Source organism: Balaenoptera ricei, chromosome 3, assembly GCF_028023285.1.
Source record: "Balaenoptera ricei isolate mBalRic1 chromosome 3, mBalRic1.hap2, whole genome shotgun sequence".
Taxonomy (NCBI): Eukaryota; Metazoa; Chordata; class Mammalia; order Artiodactyla; family Balaenopteridae; genus Balaenoptera; species Balaenoptera ricei.
The window spans coordinates 64,498,264-64,521,341 of NC_082641.1; the positions used below are offsets into that span (position 1 = coordinate 64,498,264).

At 36.6% G+C, this 23,078-nt stretch overlaps 1 protein-coding gene across 4 annotated transcripts in view; it reads left to right on the top strand.

Moving 5' to 3' along the window:
- MSH3 (mutS homolog 3) overlaps nucleotides 1-23,078 on the top strand; it is a 182,525-nt gene that overhangs the window by 104,604 nt on the left and 54,843 nt on the right. For all 4 annotated transcript variants that reach the window (XM_059916664.1, XM_059916665.1, XM_059916666.1 and 1 more), the window contains exons 16-19: nucleotides 2,173-2,237; nucleotides 4,632-4,748; nucleotides 11,163-11,270; nucleotides 17,459-17,570. In XM_059916664.1, the coding sequence (XP_059772647.1) occupies nucleotides 2,173-2,237; nucleotides 4,632-4,748; nucleotides 11,163-11,270; nucleotides 17,459-17,570 (402 nt within the window). The remainder of the gene's footprint in view (nucleotides 1-2,172; nucleotides 2,238-4,631; nucleotides 4,749-11,162; nucleotides 11,271-17,458; nucleotides 17,571-23,078) is intronic.

A 23,078-nucleotide genomic window follows, 5' to 3' on the forward strand; every position in this document is an offset into this window, starting at 1 on the left:
CAGAAAAAAACTTGCTAGTTGATGACAATTCTGAGGAGAAACACAGGCTGAAAAGAAGATGACACACAGGACCAGCACCTGAGGAAGTGATCCCAGGGGTTTAACAAGCAGGAGGTCCACGTAGCTTTCCTGATTCTCACTCTGTTTTCCATCCTGTATTGGCTCTATAAATGGGTTGCTTGAGGAGCTGTGGTCCTTAGAATAGACCCTGGATACTTACAGATAGAACGATTATGGTCCAGACTATTCCCAAGGTGCTCCAAAGGGCTGTGACCGGTGGCAGTTGGTAATGACTGTAAGGCATGGATCTGAATCCAGAGCTGCCATGCTGCAGAGTTATGGTGAATAACTTAAGTACACTATCCTAGCTAGCTGCCCAGAGAACTCATTGAAGCAGTTGTAGCTTCTTTTCAAAATTTCCACCATCCTTAGGCAGTAATTCCTATGCAGCTCTGTGTTACACGTGTCCTTCCCAAATATTAGTGATCTAACGTGGTCCTGAATTTTGCTGTTTGCTTTTGACATAGCTCCTCCCACAATTATTTTTTAAAAAGACCAATATGTTTTCTCATAGAACATTTCAAAATAATATTTAAGCAGAATTTTTTAGCCTACTCTTAAAGTGATTTCTCATCAGTGATATTTATTTTGTGAATTTTTTTTCCTTAGTTACTTTTTTTTTAGCCAAAGGGGACTTTTAAAGACTCTTCACTCTTAACTCTTTAACTGGATATATCAGATTTGAAATTGTATTAATTCCCTCTATAAAAGAGGACATCATTAGTTACAAAACCTTTGCTAAGGATGAAAATTCTTAAAATTAACCATTAATTCCTATTATAATTAATGTAAAAGCTGTACTGTTTCTATTAATAGAAAAGTAAACTCAAAAGCCAGGCTGATACTTTTTTTTTTTTTTGGCTGCTTCGGGTCTTAGTGTTGCAGCGTGCAGGCTCTTTGTTGTGGTGCATGGGTTTCTCTCTAGTTGTGGAGCGTGGGTTTTCTCTCTCTAGTTGTGGCATGTGGGCGCCAGAGTGCATGGGCTCTGTAGTTTGCAGTGCGCGGGCTCTAGTTGAAGCGCACAAACTCAGTAGTTGTGGCACATGGGCTTAGTTGCCCCGCGGCTTGTGGGATCTTAGTTCCCTGACCAGGGATCGAACCTGCATCCGCTGCATTAGAAGGCGGACTCTCCACCACTGGACCACCAGGGAAGTCCCAGGCTGATACTTAATAATATGCATATTGTAAATACCTGAAATGTTGTAAAACATGTGACAAGGTTCCTGTAGCCATTTCAAAATTAGTGGCAGCCACAGAGCTTCTGGGTCCCATCCCATACAAAATAAGTGTATTTTTTATTTATTTAAATAAACATTAAATTTCATTGCAATAATACAGGAAAGTGAACAGGAAGAGGAGATGATATATAACTAGTGCTAAAAATGGAAGGTGTGATTGAAGTAGTGATTTCATTTACTTCCTGGATGATTTCAGAAAAGCTTGTAGAGTACAGTTGGATCTATAAAGATATGGTTCATATAAATGAAGACACTTGTGAAGAAATCTCTTCCTCCCTTAATTGCTGAGGAAGTTAAGTGCTTTGTCTGAGGATACTTTTAGAGGACTTAGGGTTCTTGGATAAAAACTATTATGATGAATCCTCTTCTGTTCAGAATTAGGGACTGACCATATCTCAAACTGATGTAACATCTAATAATCAAATATTTTAAAATTTTATGTACTTAGAAATTCAATCTTATTACTGAGTAATAGAATTCTTAAGATAAGTGGGTACTAATAAATGAAAAAGGTCATTAAAGAAAAATCGTAGTATGAACATAACAATGTTACAAACATTAAAGTGCCAAGTTATATCCTTTATTACAAACTTTTGGCTGAATACAAATTATACTTTATCCCAAGTATTGAAACCCTAATTAATAATATTTGGTTGTACAGACATATATGAACTCTCCCAATAATAATACTGGATTTATTTTGAATGTTTAGATTAATATTTGCTAGACTATTATAGCACAATTTTTTTTTTTGAATTACAATCATTACATTTATTTTTGGCTATTATAGCACAATTTTGAGGAAGATTTAAAAGATTTAAAAATATAATGGTTAATCCTTTAAATATCTAACCTTTATTTGTATTTATTTTAGTTTATGATTGAGGTAAAGAATTCTGCTGTATCTTGTATACCAACTGATTGGGTTAAGGTTGGAAGGTAAGTTTAAAAATACATGTTTTTTCTTATTAACGTGAATTATGACATGTGTTTACCTGCATGCTTCTGGTATGTTAATAACCACATCCTTGACATTAAAAGCAATTTTGGCCCTTCAGTTTCTTTATGGAGCTTTTAACTAGAGAAATAATTATCTTAAACTCTTTTTATCATGGATTTAAAAACATTTTTTCCAAAGGGTATCTTATTTGTGTACACTTGTTTTCTTGTTTTGTGAACTACTGTTTTATTCTTATACCTCAGAGAACACTTTAAACACATGGAAAAAGAAAGTTGCAGAACCTTCAATTATGAGATTAATTTGGTTGCTTGAACTTCTTGATGAATGCTATACCTGACATTTCTTTTAAGAAGCTGACATTTCATTTTGTGCCTCACTGCGCTTGCTTTCCATGGCACATAGTTATAATAGTTCTTTACATGTTCTTTTTTTTTTTTTAAGTTGTATCATGAATTGATGAAAATAATTAATCAGAAACAAAATTAGAGAACCACATTGAGACCCTGCCTTTTCTCCTTGGTTAGGCATTAATCCCCAAGAGGGGACTCTTTTAAGAAGTGGTTTTAGAGAAGTGTATTTCCTCTTGTGAGTAGCATCGTTTGTGTAATATTTATTACTACTGTTAATATGTTTGCATGAACTTGAGATGAAAATACTACATTTGCCTAAGATAGTAGAAGAGGGACTAGTAGCTGGTGACGGTATGAAGGAACTCTGTGGTAAGAATGGAAGGAAATTTTAACATTATTTTGACATGATGTGTGAATGAATATTAATTTTAATTATTATTTTAATTAAAAAAGAAAACTATTTATTATCCATGGACACTATCAAAGGATCCTGAAGGCACAGTCATGGGTTTCTTTACCTCTAATACCATCCTTTTTCTTTTCTATGTTACCAGAAGCTATAATTGAATTTTGGGTATTATTGATTTTAGGGAATGTTTCCTCATTTTGCAGGCATTCTTTATCTATTTTTGTCCTGTGCTACAGCTAATGAATGGTAATATGCTTTGTGAAGAGAAATTACTAGAAATCATGTTAGTCTATCTAGAACAATCACTAAAATGTCTCACTAAATGAGTTTTGTCAGAAGAGAACTATGATAAATATGTTTGCATAGAAGTCTAGATGACATACTTTAAAAGCAATAAGCAAGGCATAAATCAGTGCCAGCGTCTTTTGAACATTTCAATGATGTAAATTGAATGAATAAGTAAGATGGTTTGGGGGAAGTTTCATTGTTATTTTTTATCTGTTGTTTAGCTATCGGAGCCTTGACAGGAATAGGTTAGAATATCAAGTCAGATTTCTAATGTGAAAGGCTCACTTATAATCCAATAACTTGCCAAATTAAAGGTGATTGTGACAGCATGTTACAGGAGTGAGGGTGCAAACAAAGATCAGGATACACTCTGTCATCACCTGCCTATCACTTGACCTTTTCTTCTTAAAGTTCCCATCATAGTGATAGCATCAATAGCAGTAATCACCACCACCATGGAACAACTCCTAACATTGAGTACTAATGACATAGGTACTCTGCTAAGCACTATCTGATCCTCTCAACAGTACCTATAAGGTAGATATTATTATCCCTATTTGATAGATGAGGAAAGTTTTTAGTTTAGAGAAAGTCGGTTTTATTGGCCCAAAGTCACATAGCTAGCAAGTAAGTGGCAGAGTTGAAGCCTTGGTCTGGATTCTCTGACTGGGGACCCATAGCATCCCCCATTGTGTTCTACAGCTTCTTGAGGAAGAAGCAGAGATTATATGCAAGCCCCAAAGAGGAGTACATGATATTTCTTCCCATCCAGGGTCACTGTGAATCTATAGTTAGATCGTGAAGAACTCTTCTTTGACTGCCTCCTGAATTAATGCATTGCTATTCTTTGTAATGCTTTTTTTGAAATACTTTAATCATACAAAAAAGTATAAAATTTAAAAAATAATACCACCCTCACCAATATGTCCAACTCCCCGCTTTGTTAGGACTTCCTTTGTTATATTTGCGTCTGATCTTTTTTTAAAAAAGCAAGCATTTGCATTTAGTATAATTTAAAGAAAAAAGCTCTTTACTTATGAAACAGAAATTCTAAACTTTGACTTTGCCATATGGATATAACTTGAAATGAATTTTAAAAGCCTCCTGAACAAAGTCCTATGAACTTCAAGTATTTTATTTACAACAAAGATCTTTGGAGTCAATAAAGTTCAGTATCATAATTGAAGAATGTTCTCTATTTACAGCTATTTACTTTCAGTGTTCATCAGAGAATAATAAATAACTACTTTAATTTTCTGAAGTGATGGCATTACTGATTTCTTAGTAACCTTGATTTCCTACTTATGTTTTTTCTCCTCTTCCAGCACAAAAGCTGTGAGCCGCTTTCACTCTCCTTTTATTGTAGAGAATTACAGACATCTGAATCAGCTCCGGGAGCAGCTAGTCCTTGACTGCAGTGCTGAATGGCTTGATTTTCTAGAGTGAGTTTACAATGAAAAATATAATCTGACTTTTTGCTATGAGAAATAGACCGGAAAATCTTTCCATCAAAAAGAAAAGTAGAGATTACTGCTTGTGACCTGCCATAAAATAGTTGAGTACATGTGTTCTCTGATTTTATTTTTAATCCATTGAAATGTAAGCTCATTTTAGTCTTTGGTAAGAGACCAAATATACTTTATTGTTACTGTACTAACATTTTGTTGCTAAGGATGTTTAGAAGCATCACTTTGAAATTCTACCGTGGACTTTGTGTACTTTTCTTATATAAAGGCTTAACATTTTCAGGGTTGGACAAGTATGGGTTAGTTATTTTGTTTTTATTATCTCCATTTAATTTTTTTCTTATATTTTTACATCCTTTACATTTTCCCCCTAACTTTGTAATTTGAAAAATTTTAAATCTGTGGGAAAGTTGAAATGAAGATCTATATACCCTTCACCTAGGTTTATCAAGTGTTAACATTTTGCTACATTTGTTTTATATCTCTCTCATACACTTTTTTTTTCCTGAAACATTTTAAAGTAAGTTTTAGACATTGTAATACTTCACCCCTAAATACTTAAGCATACATCTTCTAAAAATAAGGACATTTTGCTGTATAATCTTACCACCATTATCATACCTAAGAAAAATTAATATTAATTTAAGAAATATTGAATTGCCTCAATTCCCCCTCCCCCCATATTTAATTTTTTAATTTTTTTTTATTGAAGTAGAGTTGATTTACAATGCTGTGCCAATCTCTGCTGTACAGCAAAGTGACTCAGTTATACACATACAGACATTCTTTTTTCATATTCTTTTCCATTATGGTTTATCACAGGATATTGAATATAGTTCCCTATGCTATACAGTAGAACATTGTTGTTTATCCATCCTGTATATAATAGTTTACATCTGCTAATCCCACACTCCTAGTCCTTTCCTCCCCCACCCGCCTCCCCCTTAGCAACATGTCTGTTCTCTATGTCTGAGTCCCCCTCCCCCCATATTTAAAAAAAACTTTCACATGTTGCATTTGGTTATTATGTTTCTTTAGTGTATTTGAATCTAGAATAGGCCCCTACGTTTTTGGATTTTTATGATATTTTTTTTTTTTTGAAGAGTCCTTGCCTTTGTCTCAAAGAATGTCTCATTCTGGATTTATTAATAGTCATGTGTTCATATTAATAGGTTTAAGTTGCTGGTGTGCTGGTAAATGGTTAACAGCCAGCTCTCTGGAAGAGTAGTAGTGTGTGTTTGATTTCTGTTGTGTCACTACTCCCACCTGGACTGATTGCAGTCTGCTGCTGGACGGGACTGGGAAGAGATGTGCACAGCTGAGTTTCAGGAGTCCATGGGAGCCGGCTCCAGACCACCACGCATCTAAGCACTTTATATATGTTAGCTCATTATTCCTCACAAGAGCCCTACGAATGAAATATTATTATCATCCCCAGTTTACAAATGAATAAAGTGAGATGCATAAATGAAAAATAAGTTGCTCACAACAAGGGTAAGGATTGGAGCCCAGATGCAACCCAGGGTGTCTGGTGGTAGGGTGTGTGCCCCTTACCATCAGGCTGTAGAGCCCGCCCATGATGAATCAATCCATGGGCATCAGTCTAAACAGAAATCTCTTAGTCTTTCTCTTTAAAAACTTGAACAGTATTCAGTGAAGTCTTCAGGGAGCTTTATTCCATTTAAATTAACCAATCTGACAAGTAAAAAAAAGGAACGAAAAAGATAATATGTGAGTTTTTAAAAGGTGGTAAATTGGTACCATCTCTTCTTGCCCAGCAGAGTTTTGAATTATAGGATCAGAAAGAGGTTTTGTTACCGACCAGGGTTTTTGGCCTCCTTAATCAATAGAAATTGATCAGAGGCCAGACAAGAAGTTCAGGCAAGGCTTTAATGGCGCCCCTGCTGCAGCAGGGGGGAATGAAAACAAGCAACAGGTTCCCTTGCTCGCTCAGGGGGGCCAAGCTGGTTCCTTATACGGGGTGAGGGTAGGGATGCGTCCAGGGGTCAGGCCGGAGGGGTGGCTTAGGTGGCTTGCCCACCCCTTACGTGGTGTTGTGAGCTGGGGGCATGCGCAGTACCCTGCTTTTTGCTCCTGACCCCGTGCTTTTGCTTGGGGCTCTTCAGAAGTGACAGTTGGGTTTTTTGGTCTCTTTGTATCTTTTGTCCAGAATTTGCCCCAGCTGGGCATGTGAGCAGTTATTTTTAGTCCCATATAGTTTCTTTGTATTTTGTTGCTGGAGGAGAGGTTTGTTCAGGTGTAAGCATTGCAGCACTGCAACAAAGGGTCCCAGGTCCCAGCCTATCTCAATTCCAGTCTACTTATCCTGAATCTTTTGAGGTTATCTTGTCTCAGAGTCTTGAATTCAGGGATGGAAATTTGGTCTGAAATTCCTTTTTCCAATTTACTTTCAATTACCCATATTAAGGGTTTTTAGGGCCCTTGAGTCTCTCAGTTTTCCTGACTTTTCCCTTAGTAATATCACTGGGAACATGAAAGTTGGACTCACATTTCGCCTTTCAAGCTTTGAGGGCCATGTCCTAGGGTCCTGGGATTTGGTGAGGTTGTTCCTCTTCACTGTCTGCATACCGTACATGATTTTATAGGTCTGGGTTATGTTCGCCGTGTCACAATTCTAGAATAAAGGAAGTTCAGGTCTTCCAGGCTAAAGATTTTGGCAGCATCTGGATTCTTTCTTTTTGTCTCTTTATCTGTTACCAAATTCCTGTTTGTCTTTTTTCTCTTTGAAATGTCTCTTTGATTTGCCCCTTTCTTTCCTGTCCTCTTCTCACACCCCACCGTTCTCACTGTGTCAGCCCTCTGCTGGGCCATTCTACCCCATTAACCCAGGAAAATCCTGCTTTCATTTTTACCACACCTTTGCTGTAGTTGGGTGTGAGCTAACATTAAATAAAACATCACAGAAGAATATGATACTCATGATATATTGCTAAGCGAAAAAAGGATGGAAAGTATCAAAATGTGATGCCAATTCTGTATGTATAAATTCACTTACATGCACAGCATACAAATCTTTGTATTTTAGAAGATTAAATATATGTGCTATTATTATTAATATGCTTATTGGCCATTTGTATATCTTTGGAGAAGTGTGTGTGGTGGGGGGGTGTGTATCGTCTCAAATATTAAGTGATTAATTCTAGATGATGAGGTTACTGGAAATTTAATGCACTTTGCAGATACATGATATCAAAAGTTTCTATCATATACATGTATTACTTTGAAAATGAGAAAAATATATTAAATTTTTTATCTTAAAAAAGAGTATTGGCTGAAATTTAGCTACAGCATTTGCAGCTAGAGCCCCAACTTGAGAACAGCATTGATTGTTATGGCATATTGTTTATTGAGGTGCCAGATGGTGTGAATATAATGTCATTTCAGAAATGATTAACCTCATTGAACGTGACACCAGAGGATTGAATACCAGCTATACAAAGTGTTTTTGTCTCTTACTGAGACACTAACAGTTATCCATTAGTCACATTACTTTTTATCATAATATCATAAGAAATCAAGGCTGTAAGAAAGTCTGTGAATAGAACCCTCTCTCAAAAAACTGTCTCTTTTGTGTTCTAGAAGATGGCCTGTGGATATTGAATAATCTCAATTGCAAATTCTTTAAAAATTGAATTATAATACCTCTCGTACAGTCATTTGATTATTTTAGAAATTCATATGCAAATAAAAAATAAAATATTCTCCTTTTTTATTAACTTCAGATATCATTGAGCAACATTTGATAGTAAACATCTGATGGTAAACTGTCATAACAGCTTTAGAACACAAGTGTCTTAATCTGCTTCCCATGGACCCAGCAATATCTTTTGACCAGAGATTAAATCACAGTGGTTAGGTGAAGTTGTTTGGTGGCTTAGTGATAAAGTTGCACGTTGTTATGACATAAACCCAGTCTATCAGATTGTTATCTGAACTGCCCATTTTTCAGCTTGTCATTTTTCTAAGTATGAATGATCTCTTTGAAATTCAGCAAAGTGTAGCAAATAGACAAAGACCAAGAAGTCAAACAAGGCTTCTTAAGAATTATGAAGTTATGATGGTGATGTTTAAGGTTTATGATGGTTTTAAAATTTTTTTCACATGCCTTATTTATACAATTGACATGAAAAAGAACATTGTCGTCCATATCAAAATAATTACCTTCTCTCTCCTGCCTTTTTTGTTGTTAAACTGAAATGGTACTGACTGAGAGTTATGTTATTCATTTCAATCCCGGAAGTTAGAAGATCATCAGGGACAGTTACCCTCAACCTAAGGCTGTTGGGTAGTGGCAAATTAGGGTTTTAGTAGCCTGGACAGGACTTGAGAAGGATGGAGTGAGAGTAGGAAAAAATAGGCTGCTTTTTTTTTTTTTTTAAGTGCCACAGGTACTCCGACACTCAGATCCAGAGAGGCAAGAGCAGAAACTTCAAATGTGGCTGCTCTCTGGCAAAAGAGAGAGTGCCAGGATAGGAAGACCAGATGGGTCAGTAATTAGAATTAGGGGCAGAATCAGCCACAGTCCAAGGGATAGATGAGTGGTCAGATCTGAAATTGAAGCCAGACCAGAAATGACAAGGCCTGATCACAGGGCAACCACTCAGGGGTGTTACATCCGTGCAGCACGTGGCATCTTCAAAACTAAGAGTCATTTTTAAGGTGACAACTTAGTGCTCCTGTCTGATGGCAGGGGCCAGTCTCCTTTGTGTTTGCGATTTTGCACAGACTCTTTTTTTTTTTTAAATTTTTATTTATTATTTATTTATTATGTTTATTTTTGGCTGTGTTGGGTCTTCGTTTCTGTGTGAGGGCTTTCTCCAGTTGCGGCGAGTGGGGGCCTCTCTTCATCGCGGTGCGCGGGCCTCTCACTATCGCGGCCTCTCTTGTTGCGGAGCACAGGCTCCAGACGCTCAGGCTCAGTAGTTGTGGCTCACGGGCCCAGTTGCTCCGCGGCATGTGGGATCTTCCCAGACCAGGGCTCGAACCCGTGTCCCCTGCATTGGCAGGCAGATTCTCAACCACTGCGCCACCAGGGAAGCCCATTGCACAGACTCTTAATACTGTTAGTGGGATTCATGTTGTTTGTTTTGATTAACTTTAATTCAGGGAGAAATAGGTAAATTGTATTCATTATGCTTCATCTACTCAAAGAAGTTTAAAATATACTGTAATGTAAAAATATATTTTTCAGTTCACAAATTTTTCAATTCACAAAGTTAACACAGAAATAGAACTGGATGTTTAACGTGTTGTTTCTAGTATCTGAAAAAGTCATTTACATAGAATAGATTAGTCTAATATTAAAAAATCAGAAATTACAGATTCTAAAAAATCAATACAGTATTATAGTAATAACTAATCACATAGTAGCTTAATCTGGATGTCGTTTTCAAGCTAGGAAGCACTCTAAAAACCTTTGGATTTAAGAAGCAAACAGACTAAATCTCTTAAGTTTCTGAAACCCACAGTGCAATAGAGAAATATTTTTTAAGAGAAGCATTCAGCATAACAGTCATCACTTTTGGGGGGATCTTCTTTAAAAGGGTATAAGGGACTTCTGTGACAAGAGATAATGGGATAATCTAAGTAAAAAAAAAAAAAAAACAAAGAGAAGGAAACCCCCTGGATACATTCCTATATTTTTTCTTGAATAAGTCTTTCAGTAAACGTCTTTTAAGCTTTTAGATCACCAGCTACTTAATTGGCCAAAGATTTGAGTCAGTGGCAGACCTTTCAAAAAACAAGTCTAAGATTTAATTTCTATATGAATTATTAATAAGACAACTGAAGGTTACTGAAAAAAAGTACCTTTCTTCTTGCTTGCCTTCAGCGAAACTTATTACAGTGTCAACTCTATGGGCTAGATGTTAGATAAGTAAATCATATGGATTTGGGCTCTCTACCATCGAGAAGCTTCCAGTCAATGTGAGAGAAAGATAATAAAACTGTTATTCCTAGTTTGGATGATGCACAAAGGGAGGTTGACCCATTTGGGTAGTTGATGACATTATTTAAGCTAAATGAAAATGATCACTACATTAGTGTTCATTAGGTCCGAGTTTGAAGTGTCATGGTCAGATGAAATGTGCAATAAGGTATTAATAGTAGACATCTTTGTATAGAAACTATTTTAAATATATATATTTCTTTCCAAGTGAAACAAAAAGAAGCCTCAATGATCGAGTTATTAAACAGAAAAGTAGTTCACTGTAATTTCCACCTTTCTTAACTGCTAGGTATGCTTGCTTATTTTGTTTATGCTCATCTTAGCTAATCACTTAGCTAAAGTGATTACTTATTGTGCAGCTTTTACAGGTCTAAGAAATCAATTTACTCACCTTTTTGTTGTTGTTGTTGTTGCTTCTGTAGGAATTTCAGTGAACATTATCACTCCTTGTGTAAAGCAGTACATCACCTAGCAACTGTTGACTGCATTTTCTCCCTGGCCAAGGTCGCTAAGCAAGGAGATTACTGCAGGTAATGTGTTTTTTTATTTCTCCCCTTTTCCAGTGCTTTAGAACAGATAGAATTATTCAATTAATTTTAGTGTTTTTATTGTAAAGTATTAAAATTACTCAAATATGTTGAACTCTTGGTAAAGCTGAATGTCATACACATATAGCTTGATTTAAAATTAAGAAATTCCTTTCTTGCTGTACCATTGAGTGCAATGAAAGCAGATATTCCCTATAACTAGAGGGGAATGTTACATATTTCAATTTTTAGGTTTATGTGGGTGACATTTTTATAAAGGAGCAATCCTTTCATTTGTTCACGTTCACTGGAACACTTTATGCTATGTTTAACTTTATAATTATAAAAGTCTCATTTAAATATCATCTAAATCAGATATGGGGGAGAGTTAAGGTATGATTCATTTTGAGGCAAATTGCACTCAGTTGCTCTTCCTTAAGTCCAAATCTTAAGTTTCAGCTAAATCTTTGACTCAGTGCTCTACCCTCTAGGCCCACTGGGGCACAGGGGTCCTGCTTTCCAGACTGGGGTGGCAGTCCTGTTCCCATAGCTTTGCTTGGCAAAGGTTGGGCCCCTAGGGCTCCAGGCCACCCAGTTCCCACAGTGGCTCTGTGCCTGGGCCCTGCCCATGAGGTAGGTCTCTTCGGTGGCTCCACTTCTGCTGCCGCTCTGTGCCTGCGCTCACTCTGGCAGCTCCCCCAGACCGGAATTTTGCACTGGTGGCCCTCTGTGACTCCTGTGGGCATTGCCCTATCGGGGGCTCTCCAGAGTCTCTTTTATAAGAGTACCAGCCCATTCTTGAGGGCTCTGCCCTTATGACCTAATCACCTCTTAGGGGCATGGTTTTGAATACCAGCCTGGTTTTTTGACAATTGACCTTAAACAAGTTTTGTAACCTGTCTGATCCTCAGTTTCTGCATTGACAAAATAATACCTGCCTCTTAGAAATGTTGTGCAAATTAAATGTGATAAAGACATTATGAAACTTCTAAGCAGGACCAGGTAGATGATAAACACTTAATAAACAGCATTTGTTACTCACAGATGTTTATTCAAAAATCAGAAAGAAATAAGTATTGTAAAACTTTTTTGTCTTTAATAAAAAATATCTGAGCTTAAGGGTTTTTAGTATGTTTCATACCTATAATAATTTATTTTTTAAAAATCATTTTTTGTTTTCTATCAATTCGCAATCTTGTCTGTCTCTTTGAACATGGTAAGCATAGTTATCTTAAAGTCTGTGTCTGATGATTCGAATATCTGTAGTCCTTGTGGGCCTGTTTCTATTGTCTGTTGTTTCTGTTCATTTTCATTCATGTATCTCCTTGAATGCCTGGTTATTTTGATTATCTTCTAGGCATTGTATTTGAAGAATCATTTGTAGAAATAATTTGATGTTATATTTCTTCTGAAAGAGTCACATCTCAAGACACTAACGTTCTGGCATCACTTAGTCCTTATCAGGGCTTGAGGTGATTCAGAGATTCAAAGATTCAAAGGTTCAAAGATTCAGAACCTGCAGTTCTCACTTCATATGCACTCTTACGCCTGATACGCAGCCTTTTGGTGTCTCAGTCCAGATTAAAGCTGTCCATAGTGCTCAGTGTCAGCCGTTCCCTCAGTAATTGGCAAACAGTCTCCCTGACCCTCTGTTCTACCCCAGATCCTTCCCTGGTAATTCCTTGCTGTCCTGTTAGTTGTCAGGAGCCTTCAAGTAGCTGTTTTCGGTACTGTATCCAGCCTCTTACTTGTCCTCAGTAGGATTGTTCCAAACCACCTTTTCTATCAGTAAGACAGTTTCAGGAAATGTTGCACACTAAAATACTATTCAAATTGGATACTATATATTTTATATTAAGAAAAATCCACCTGAAAAATTTAAATGAAAAATCACACCATAACCTTTAAGTAATATACTCAGTCTCTTTTTTAGAAGCCATAAAATTGAGTGTAAATAGCCATGAAATAGGAAACGTTTATCTAAAATACCTTTTACTTCTACCGCATGCTAACACATATATATGGAATCTAAGAAAAAAAAAAAAAAAAGGTCATGAAGAACCTAGGGGTAAGATGGGAATAAAGACACAAACCTGCTAGAGAATGGACTTGAGGATAGGCAGAGGGGGAAGGGTAAGCTGTGACAAAGTGAGAGAGTGGCATGGACATATATACACTACCAAACGTAAAATAGATAGCTAGTGGGAAGAAGCCGCATAGCACAGGGAGATCAGCTCGGTGGTTTGTTACCACCTAGAGGGGTGGGATAGGGAGGGTGGGAGGGAGGGAGACGCAAGAGGGAAGAGATATGGGAACATATGTATATGTATAACTGATTCACTTTGTTATAAAGCAGAAACTGACACACCATTGTAAAGCAATTATACTCCAATAAAGATGTTAAAAAAAATTAAAAAATAAAAAAAAATAAATAATACCTTTTAAACTAGTACTTAAATATCTGAAGTTTATACTCTTTTTTCCTTAGATTTCCAACTTGTTTAAAGATTTTAGTGCATCTGAGTTATTGCAGTTAAAATTGATTATTTGGCTTCATAATTACAGTCTCTTCTTTCTAAATGCTATTAGGACATTTTATTCACTAGAGTCTAAATTTTTATGCAAAAGTTCTTACTCTAGGTCTTTCTATCCAATTCGTATTCTGGACATTATACTGTTTTATTAATATGGATTATGTCTTGTTTCCCTGGGGCATTTAAAGGAGAATGATGCAATTTTAAAAATATAAAATAAGTAAATTTGTTCAAGTTCAGTGTTTCATTCTTTTCAGGCAGAATCCAGATTTTCTCAGTTCTTTCTCTTGAGTGCCACAAAATGCCCTCAACATGATTTTCATATCTTTCTTGCTGTAACTGTCCTGTCCTAGTATATCATCTCAGCTCTCTGAATAATCATTTGCTTCTTACTATACCAGGAAGTGTTTTGTCGTTATGTAATTTTGATAGCAACAGAATAAGTCAGTGTAGATTTTGGAGCAGAACAAATCACTCAAATTTTTATTCTAAAGTGAAGACCTTCCTGGGAAATCATATCAATGTCATGAATATATGTTGATTTCACTTGGCAGAGCACTTAGAATTTTATTTTAAATCTGATATCCCTTACAGTTGGTTTCATCTTTTTTCTTTTACAGTAGATTCGTAACCCATTTAGGTAAAAATTGTATTTTAAAATTATACCCTAAAATTCAAAAACTGTCCTTTTCTTGTAATTTTAAATGTCCTTTTCCAAAGGATGATTTCGAATTGTTTACTCAGAAGATACTTTAGTGACTTTCTCTGAGACATGTGAGTGTACATACATTCTTGGGGTTTTGTTAGCCAGATATATTTAAGAAGAATTTAAGTATTTATATAGGAAAGTAGTATTTCTTGGTGTTTTGAGTAAGTTCAGAAATGTGCTTATATGTGAAAGTTCTGAGTCTAAGCACTTGAGGAGGTCATTGATAGGACGTTAAGATGAAAAAGACCAGCAAGTGGCCAAGAAATTGTTGAAAAGACGTTCAACCTTAGGAATCAATGATTGCAAATTAAAGCAATGAGGTCACACTGTTAAAACTTAGAAAGTTTGATAATACCAACTTTAGGTAAGGATATGAAAAGTCACCTTTCATATCCTGCTGGTGGGAGGGTAAATTGATACAGGTATCTCATCTGTTAAAAAATATGCATACCCTATGATTTGGAAATTCTGCTTCAGGAATTTCCTCTGGCTTAGAGAAACACTTGGAAATATGCACGTGCACATATATATATGGGTGTTCATTGGAGCATTGTTTATAACAGTGAAAATCTAGACAGTCTAAATGTTCAACAGTGGAGAACAGCTAACTTATTATTCAGTACCTTCCAAAGAATGCTGAAGTTCTGACAAGAAATGATCCGTAATCTTCAGTATTCCATACCATCAGGGTTCACTGGACCTAATTTCAGCTTTGAGTTCTTTAAAGGTCTTCCAAAGAACAAAGAGACAATTTACTTTTTTTTTTTTAAAGGAGAATAAAATTTATTCTGTCTTGCATTTACCAGATGGGTCCATTGGACCCTTTTATAAATCTAAGATGCATTTTGGGATCTTTAATGATTTTTATCTTGCTTATGTCTGGAATGCTTTACTATTTCATCATCCTAGGAATGATTTCATCACTGTTTATCAATTTTTCCCAGTATGCTGTAAAAGTCTAAAATAAGAAGGAAGCTGGAGAATGATGATGCAAAAATGAGATAGAAATCACTGTCACATCATTCTTCATTTTTCTCATTGTATTTTCCGAAGAGTTACATCATCTTTCAAGAAGGTATATTAAGAAGACTGGAGATGCCACTCTTGTAGTTTGCTTCCGACTTTGGGTGAACACAGTTGAGAACTCAGAATTTTTCATTTCTCACCCATAATAGCAAAGAGAAAAAAACTGACGGAAGACATTTCATTGTTACTAGGTTATTCAAAACATGAATGTGAAGGGAAAGATAGCAGTGCTCTAGATATTAATGATGGTGGTGAAATTTCTTGTGTAAACAAAATCTCAGATTATGAGTGTGCGGGTAATAATATCCTAGGTGCACTGTCTCCAACTCAAGAATTAGCATGTGAGTAATTTATTTGTGAGGGCAAAATGAAATGTAGTATTCTTATCCAGTTTGTTATTCCAAAGGAAACACACAGCATGCAATACTTAGTGACAAGAATCAGGACCATCCTGTTTTGCTAAAAGGACGTCTGGGAGTATTCTTTTATGATATTTCTGCGCTAAAATTTTCTTGATACTGTTTGCTGGTGGATAGGTGCTGAAGGCAGGAGATTGAAAGAAAATAGATGATATAAAATAAAAATACTCATTTGATTGATTATTCTAATTGTATTTATAAACGTAAGTGTAAAAACGTTTTGCAATTATGAAGCAAAGAAGATGGCTGTCTTCTCTTTAACAAAATTATGAGCTTTAAAAGATTTCAAAAAATTCTTCAAACATTGCATTTTTGTTGCAAGTGGGAAAAGAATCAGAAATAATGATAAGCTAAAACCTATTAGAAATGTATTGAAATCTAGAATTAGTATTTATAAATGAATATGGTCCAGGTGCATGCATGACAGCTTATGAACAGTTATTTACATTCACAGTGTGTTGCCCATTCCAGGTATATATGCCTTCGAAACCAGGAAAATATAGAATAAAAATTTGCTATATTTGAATTCTTACTAAAATTTGTCATGATTTTTTTTCACTATTCTTTTATTCTCAGTTCTACAAATTACTTGTAAAATAACTTAAAAATATTTAAAAAATAAATGAAAGAGTCCATTGGACCCATATGGTAAATGGTGAAATCTGCCTTTTATATGTATTGAGGAATATTAAGGGGGAAAAAAAGTAGGTGTGGAATTGATATCTTACAGTATGATTCTTTTTTTTTTAAGAAATCACAAAGCAATACAATGAGTTTATATAAACTTAAATGCAGAGAAGAAGGTTGGAAGGAGTAGACACCAAACTGCTCTCAGTGGTAACCTCTGGGGAGGAGACTGAGAGAAGGACAGTGCTCACAAGAGCTTGGATAGATAAAGCTATAGATAAAAACAGAAAGATAAAACCTTAAAAAACAAAACCAGCAAGGCAAACAAACATTTTTTATATCAAAAAAAGTGAAAGATACTAAAGACCATATAAATATGTTTCAATTAAACAGAATATGAAAATTTTAGGTCATTCTGTCCCCAAGTCCAACACACAATTTTTATTAATATAATAATTAAATCTAGAAATAATTTTGCATGATTTTCTTTATTTTGCTTATTACTAAAAATGTTTTAAGTAGTAATAATCTGAACTGTAATTTTTATTAATGAAAATATTTTAGAGAATAGTAGAAAAATAAAAAATAAAAAGGGTCTTATAAAGGTAGATCTCAGTTACAGAGCCATCATAAGACTCTGCTAAAGTTTGTTCTTCAGAGCACTATAATTATAATAATTGTCTTTCCAATTCTGATTCTACAGTTGAAATTTAACTTTTATACTCAAAGTCTTATTCTGAACATATGTTCTTAAAGTCCATGTTTAAGGTTTTGTTGTGTGTCTGACAGACTGGCCACAAAAATTTTCATGCTCTTAGAGAGTTTTTTAAAGCCTGTTTCCTTGCCTTGTAAATTGAAACATGCTTCTTTTCGCAGACCAACTCTACAAGAAGAAAGGAAAATCATAATAAAAAATGGCCGGCACCCTGTGATTAATGTGCTGCTGGGAGAACAGGACCAGTATGTTCCCAATAGTACAAATTTGTTGGTAAGTACCACATCATGGCCAAAGATAAGTGAAAGATGATAACACTGATCTCAAACTTTTAAATACGAAATAATGTTTTAAAAATTTACACAAGTTTTACCTTAGGCTTTAAATCAACTAATCCTTGGCTATAGTTTTATATTCACCACCAAATATGGAATCAGTGCTATTTCCAATGAAAGATTATCCATAGAGGGAACAATTTAGCAACTAAAGGATTAGCCTTAATTAGTTATCCTTGGTAATCCAGGAAAAATATTTTATATTTATAAATGCTCGCAGATGCTAGTGGGGTAGAATCATACCATGGTTTTGCAGATTCCTGTTGGTGTATAGTATAGGCTTTGTCTTGTGCTCTACTGTTTTCAGACATTCTGTGAAAGAATCACAGATGCTTCAGATGATTTCAGTGATAAGAATTTTTGTTATATGGGCTAGAGTTCTCTGATACTACGTTAATGATTTAAAATACTTATTCATTTAACACATACTTACTGAGTTCCTATTTAGCCCCAGGTAGTGAAGCAGAGTATTAGGACAGAGAGTGGAAAGCAAGACAGAAATATCCCTGCCCTTAGAGAGCTGGTGGTCTAGCAGAGAAGATAGCTTATTACAATACAGCCTGGTCAGGCTAGGGTACAGGAGACGAGATGTCATGGAGCACGTAGCAGGTTGACCTAACCCAATGCAGGGGGAGCACTTGCGAAGTTTCCCAGGGAGGATATATTGACTGAAGAGAGTGAGTCAGTGCAGGCCAGGGAAATGGAGAGGAGTATTCCAGGTCAGAAACCAGCATGGTAGAGTCTGGGAGTGAGACAGGGTGGGTTCAGGGAACTGAAAGATGTTGAGGAAGGTTGGGACATAGAGTGTAAAGAAAAAAGTGTCAGAAATAAGGAAGAGGCCAATTTGTTTAAAGCCATGTTAAGGAATTTAGATTATTTTTTTTCCTAAAGGATTGAGAATACGAGCAAGAGAATGATTAAAGCTGGGGAAAAAAGTGAACTCCGTGTGTGTGTGTATGTGTGTGTGTGTGTGTGTGTGTGTGTGTTAGTGTGTTACATAGAATTACATTGTCAAAGATAAACAGAGCCGTACATTACCACACACTAATTAAAGTGGTAAGGGTAGTTTTATTCAGTAATATTATTGCATAGGGAAAAGAGTCCAGCTTGAACTGAACTCAACTTCAGTTTGTACAGAGGTGACTGGGTGTCTTAAAGGGAGAATGAGGGAGTAGGGAGGAGTGGTGGGCGTGGGCAGGTTCAAGGAAGTGGGAACAGAAAAATTGAGAAAGGGGATTGGTTAGTGTGAGACCCTTCTGGGTTTATTAACTGGCAACTGTTGCTAATACCCTCCCACAGGGACTGAGAAGGACAGTGAGAGTTATCTCCATGAATGTTTGCATTTCAATGAATGTTTGCATTTCACGCAGCTCTAGGTGGTAGACGATTTACCTCTTAGAGGGGCAGAGAAAGGATTTATAATTGCAAGCTTTCTGAAGTAACTGCTCTAAGAGCAGGTTCGGGGTCTATCTGCCTATCACCGTGTTTTGGCTGGAACAAGTATAAATTCTCTCTCGGCAGTGTTGTGCTTTTGTAGGCAGGCACTTTAAGGGGGACTGGGGTCATCCCAAGAATGCGGCCTTGAGCAGTTAGAAGCTCTGCTGGCTTTTGTTCTGGTCTCTTAGTGGGGAGGGTAAATGAAATCATTTGTGCTGAGAGGGTTGCAGTTGTTATAGGCCAAGGTTGGGGCCTAGTCAAGAAGAGGGCTCAGAGGAGGCTGACTAGAATTTAGTCAAGGAGGGAGTCTTTGTCAATACAGAGGAAAATTATCTGGTGATGACATGAAAGAATTAATATGTAGGGAATAGTTAAGTGAGAGAGATTGTATCAGAGAATGAGATGCCTGACTTCAAGATTTCAAAGGTAGTGTTCTGGGTGAGGGCAAGATCCTAGGTATGGCCATGGAAGGTGAGTAGCGGAAGTGGAGAAGGTCTTCAGAGATGAGGGGATCAGGGAACACCATTTGAGAAAAAGGCAACCATATGCACATTGAAATCATATAAAACAACAGGATTGGTAGTGGAAGGTGAAGGTGGTCCAGGTGTCAGAGATTCCGAGGGATGGAGACTGGTGACCTGGAGGTAGATGTAGATGCCTGTGGTAAAGACACGTAGAGATGGTAAAGCCCTGAGGAAGCAGATATGGGAGAACGTTTGAACCCTGAGATACATGTGACAGGATGTGGCAAAAAGCTCATCCTTGAAATGAGAGGACTGCAGGGGAATAACAGCCAGCTTTCCGTCTAAGTCAACGTATGAAGGAAACGTTAAGCAACGAAGTTAGAAACATAGACGTATTGGGGAATTTTTCAGAGGATAGTGAGAACATTGAAATGTAGGGGAGCAGTTGGAAATTAGGTCAGAGAAAGGAAGCCCAGAAGAGCAAGGGAGTTGGGAATATCACAGAGTATTCCATCTTGGGCTGTGAGCAAGGGTGACAGAGATGTGAGCCTGGTGAATTCGGTTGACCACAAGGGTGGTGAGTGAAAGGAAATGCTTTGAATTACATCTAGTTTAATGATACGTTCTGATATTGCCGACTAAAAAAATGCACAATGTGAGAGTTGTGAGTTAAGTTTTATATGGGACAAAATGAGGACTATAGCCTGGGAGACAGCATTTCAGATAGCTCTGAGAAACTGCTCCAAAGAGGTAGGGGGAAAGGTCAGTGTTACATATGATTTTAGTGAAGGGGGAGCGTGCAGTCAAGCATACGTTTTGGCGGAGGCTTGCTGCTAGTCACGAGGAGCAGATGTCACCATTAATGATTTTAGTGCTTTTCTAGATACGAGGAGGTGCAAGAATTGGGCTCAAAATGTTCTCCTGAAAATATCTAACTATCTGAAGACCTGTTCTGCCAGTTTTTCCCAGAGCACAGAGTGCCTTATTCCTGATCTCCACCCTGAACTCCTTCCAGGGTGTGTTGAAGGTCAGCAGCTACAGTGGTTTGTGACTTAGTCCTTGTAGAGGCAGATGGCAAGTGGCAATTTTTAGTTGGCAATATCATACAAAGACTTGTAGAAGTACATAACCAGATCCCCAGTCTCTGTAAACATGTTTATTCTCATTAGGGAATTTGTAAGTTACTTAATTTATCAAGCCAAGTTAATAAGTACTTGAAAGTACTTATTACAGGAAGTCTCTGTGAACATAAGAATTTCTTTTTCAGTTTCCATAATACCAGTAGGGTGTAGCTTTTCTTGAGAAAGTAATAGAGTTGTACCATATAGTACCTTGGTTTACTTATAAATCACTTGAAACATCATTTCCTGTTGTTATTCCCATCCCCCAAAACACCAACCAAAACACCAATCAACTATGTTTTTCTTGACATTGAATTTGTTTTTTCCTTTTTTAATCTTTTTTCCCCCTCTATTAAATAATGTATTACACTATTTAAAAAAGCAAGATTTGAGAAACTAAATTAGCCTAATTACAGGAATGTTTCAAAGAAACACTGAACTCTTACTTTTAAATTTTTACAAAATAAGTGGAGTGATTTATTCCAGCAAGCACCTCAGAATATTCCAGAATATTCATTTCTTTTACATATGCTTTTTCTAACTTGAGTAGGAGTTGATATAGAACTGTTGCTATGGTGAAGTGCATTCTTTTTTGCAGGGTATAAATTTCTATATAGGGATACTGTTGCAAAAGAACTTACTATGTAAAACTCAATTTTAAATATTTTATAGGTGTTAATTATAAAATATACTCTGAAAATAATTTCCTGAAAGTCAAGTGGTATCGTTGCTTTTGATAGTCATGTAATTTTAAGAAATGGTCTTTTGCACATGTAATTATACTTTTCTGAATTTTGTATTATATGAACTCATTGTAATGCTTCTAAACAAGCCAACTTACTGCCCGCTTTTCCTGAACCGGTTTTAAGAATACTCATTTTTTTTTCACATCTCACAATCTTGCATTGATTTATGAATTTTTTACTAGCATTGTTTTATGAATATTTTATTCGTACAGATTTTGACGCAGTTACTTTGTGTCAATATTGTGCTTGATTTCAGGCTTACAAAGAAGAGACACAATACCTCTCTAATCTGGTGGGAGATAGATCCAATTAAATTAACACCGATGGAGTACTTATAAAGGCTATGAGGGAACTAAACAGATTATCCAGTAGAAAAATTGGCAACAGACTTCAACAGGCATTTCAAAGTAGAGGATATCCGAATGGTCAATAAACAAGCTAACTTTTTTTTTTTAACCTGCTACGTTGGGTTTTCTGGCAGGAATATAGCAAAGAATCAGATAGAAAGGAACTGTGACTTTGAGGTGCTTGTGGGACATTTGGTGGAGATCCCAGTGTGAAGGTGGATATAAAAGCCAGGAGAGAGGGCTGAGCTGGAGTTAGGGATTTAAGAATCATCACGATGCATGTACAGGGAGTTCAGATTCTGGGTCTGTCACTCAGGGAGATTGTATAAAAATGTAAAGAAGGCTGAAGAAAAAGCCCTCTCAGGCGTGACGTAGAAGGAGTCATTTCACTGAAAGTGGGTTTAGCTGAAGAGAATTTTTCAAGTTATCTTTTAAATATATCCCTACCTAATTTTTAGCATTCAGTTATTGTTTCATCTGAACATCAAAAAAATAGAAATACAAAAAATTTTAAAAAGCAAGGTGCTATTGTATATTCCTTTTTATCCTTTAAGACCTAGCTCTGCCTCCTCTTCTAGGAAACCTTGTTTGACTTCCTACAAGCATAATTGAAAGGAATATGCTTTTAAACCCTCCTTTTTTGGTTCCCTTCCCTGACTCATTACATAATCTGAGTATTTGTAGACTTAGCAGCCACTGGATCTGCCCACCTCCAGTTTATTCTCCACTCTGCAGCCACAGGGCTTTTCCTAACCTGTCATATCACTCCCTTATTTGAATTAATGCTTAAAATTCCAGTCGTATAGTTCCCAACGTACTGCGCCACTAAGGGACTTGGCAGATGGTCTTCCCTCTGCCTAGAATGTCATCTTCCCCCACACCGTCCGCACCCACCTCCCACACACCCACCTCCCACCCCACACGCCCTCCAGCTCCTGCTTTTCTTTAAGTCTGGTCCTGGTGTCATATCCCGTACTAAGGCTTCCCTACCAAAGCTGGGATGGGTACCCCTGTCACATACCCACAGCACTCTGTATTTCTCCCCAGTTTAGTCTTTATGCCACTAAATTGTAATTGCCTTTTTTTGGTTTGTGGTTCCCAGTGGATTATAAGCTTGAAGAGAACAGGGACTTTGCTTCTCTGCTTTAGTTATAATCCTACTGTCAATCACGGCTCTCTGGCACATAGCAGGCGTCTAATCAGATTTGTTAAATAAGGATTAACTTGAAGTCTTGAGCAGTCTCCAAGTCTTACTCCAAATCTGTGCTTTTTTCTTCTTCACAAAATGTTATTTTTCAGGATGTTATATGGGAAGTTCACAACTTACACAG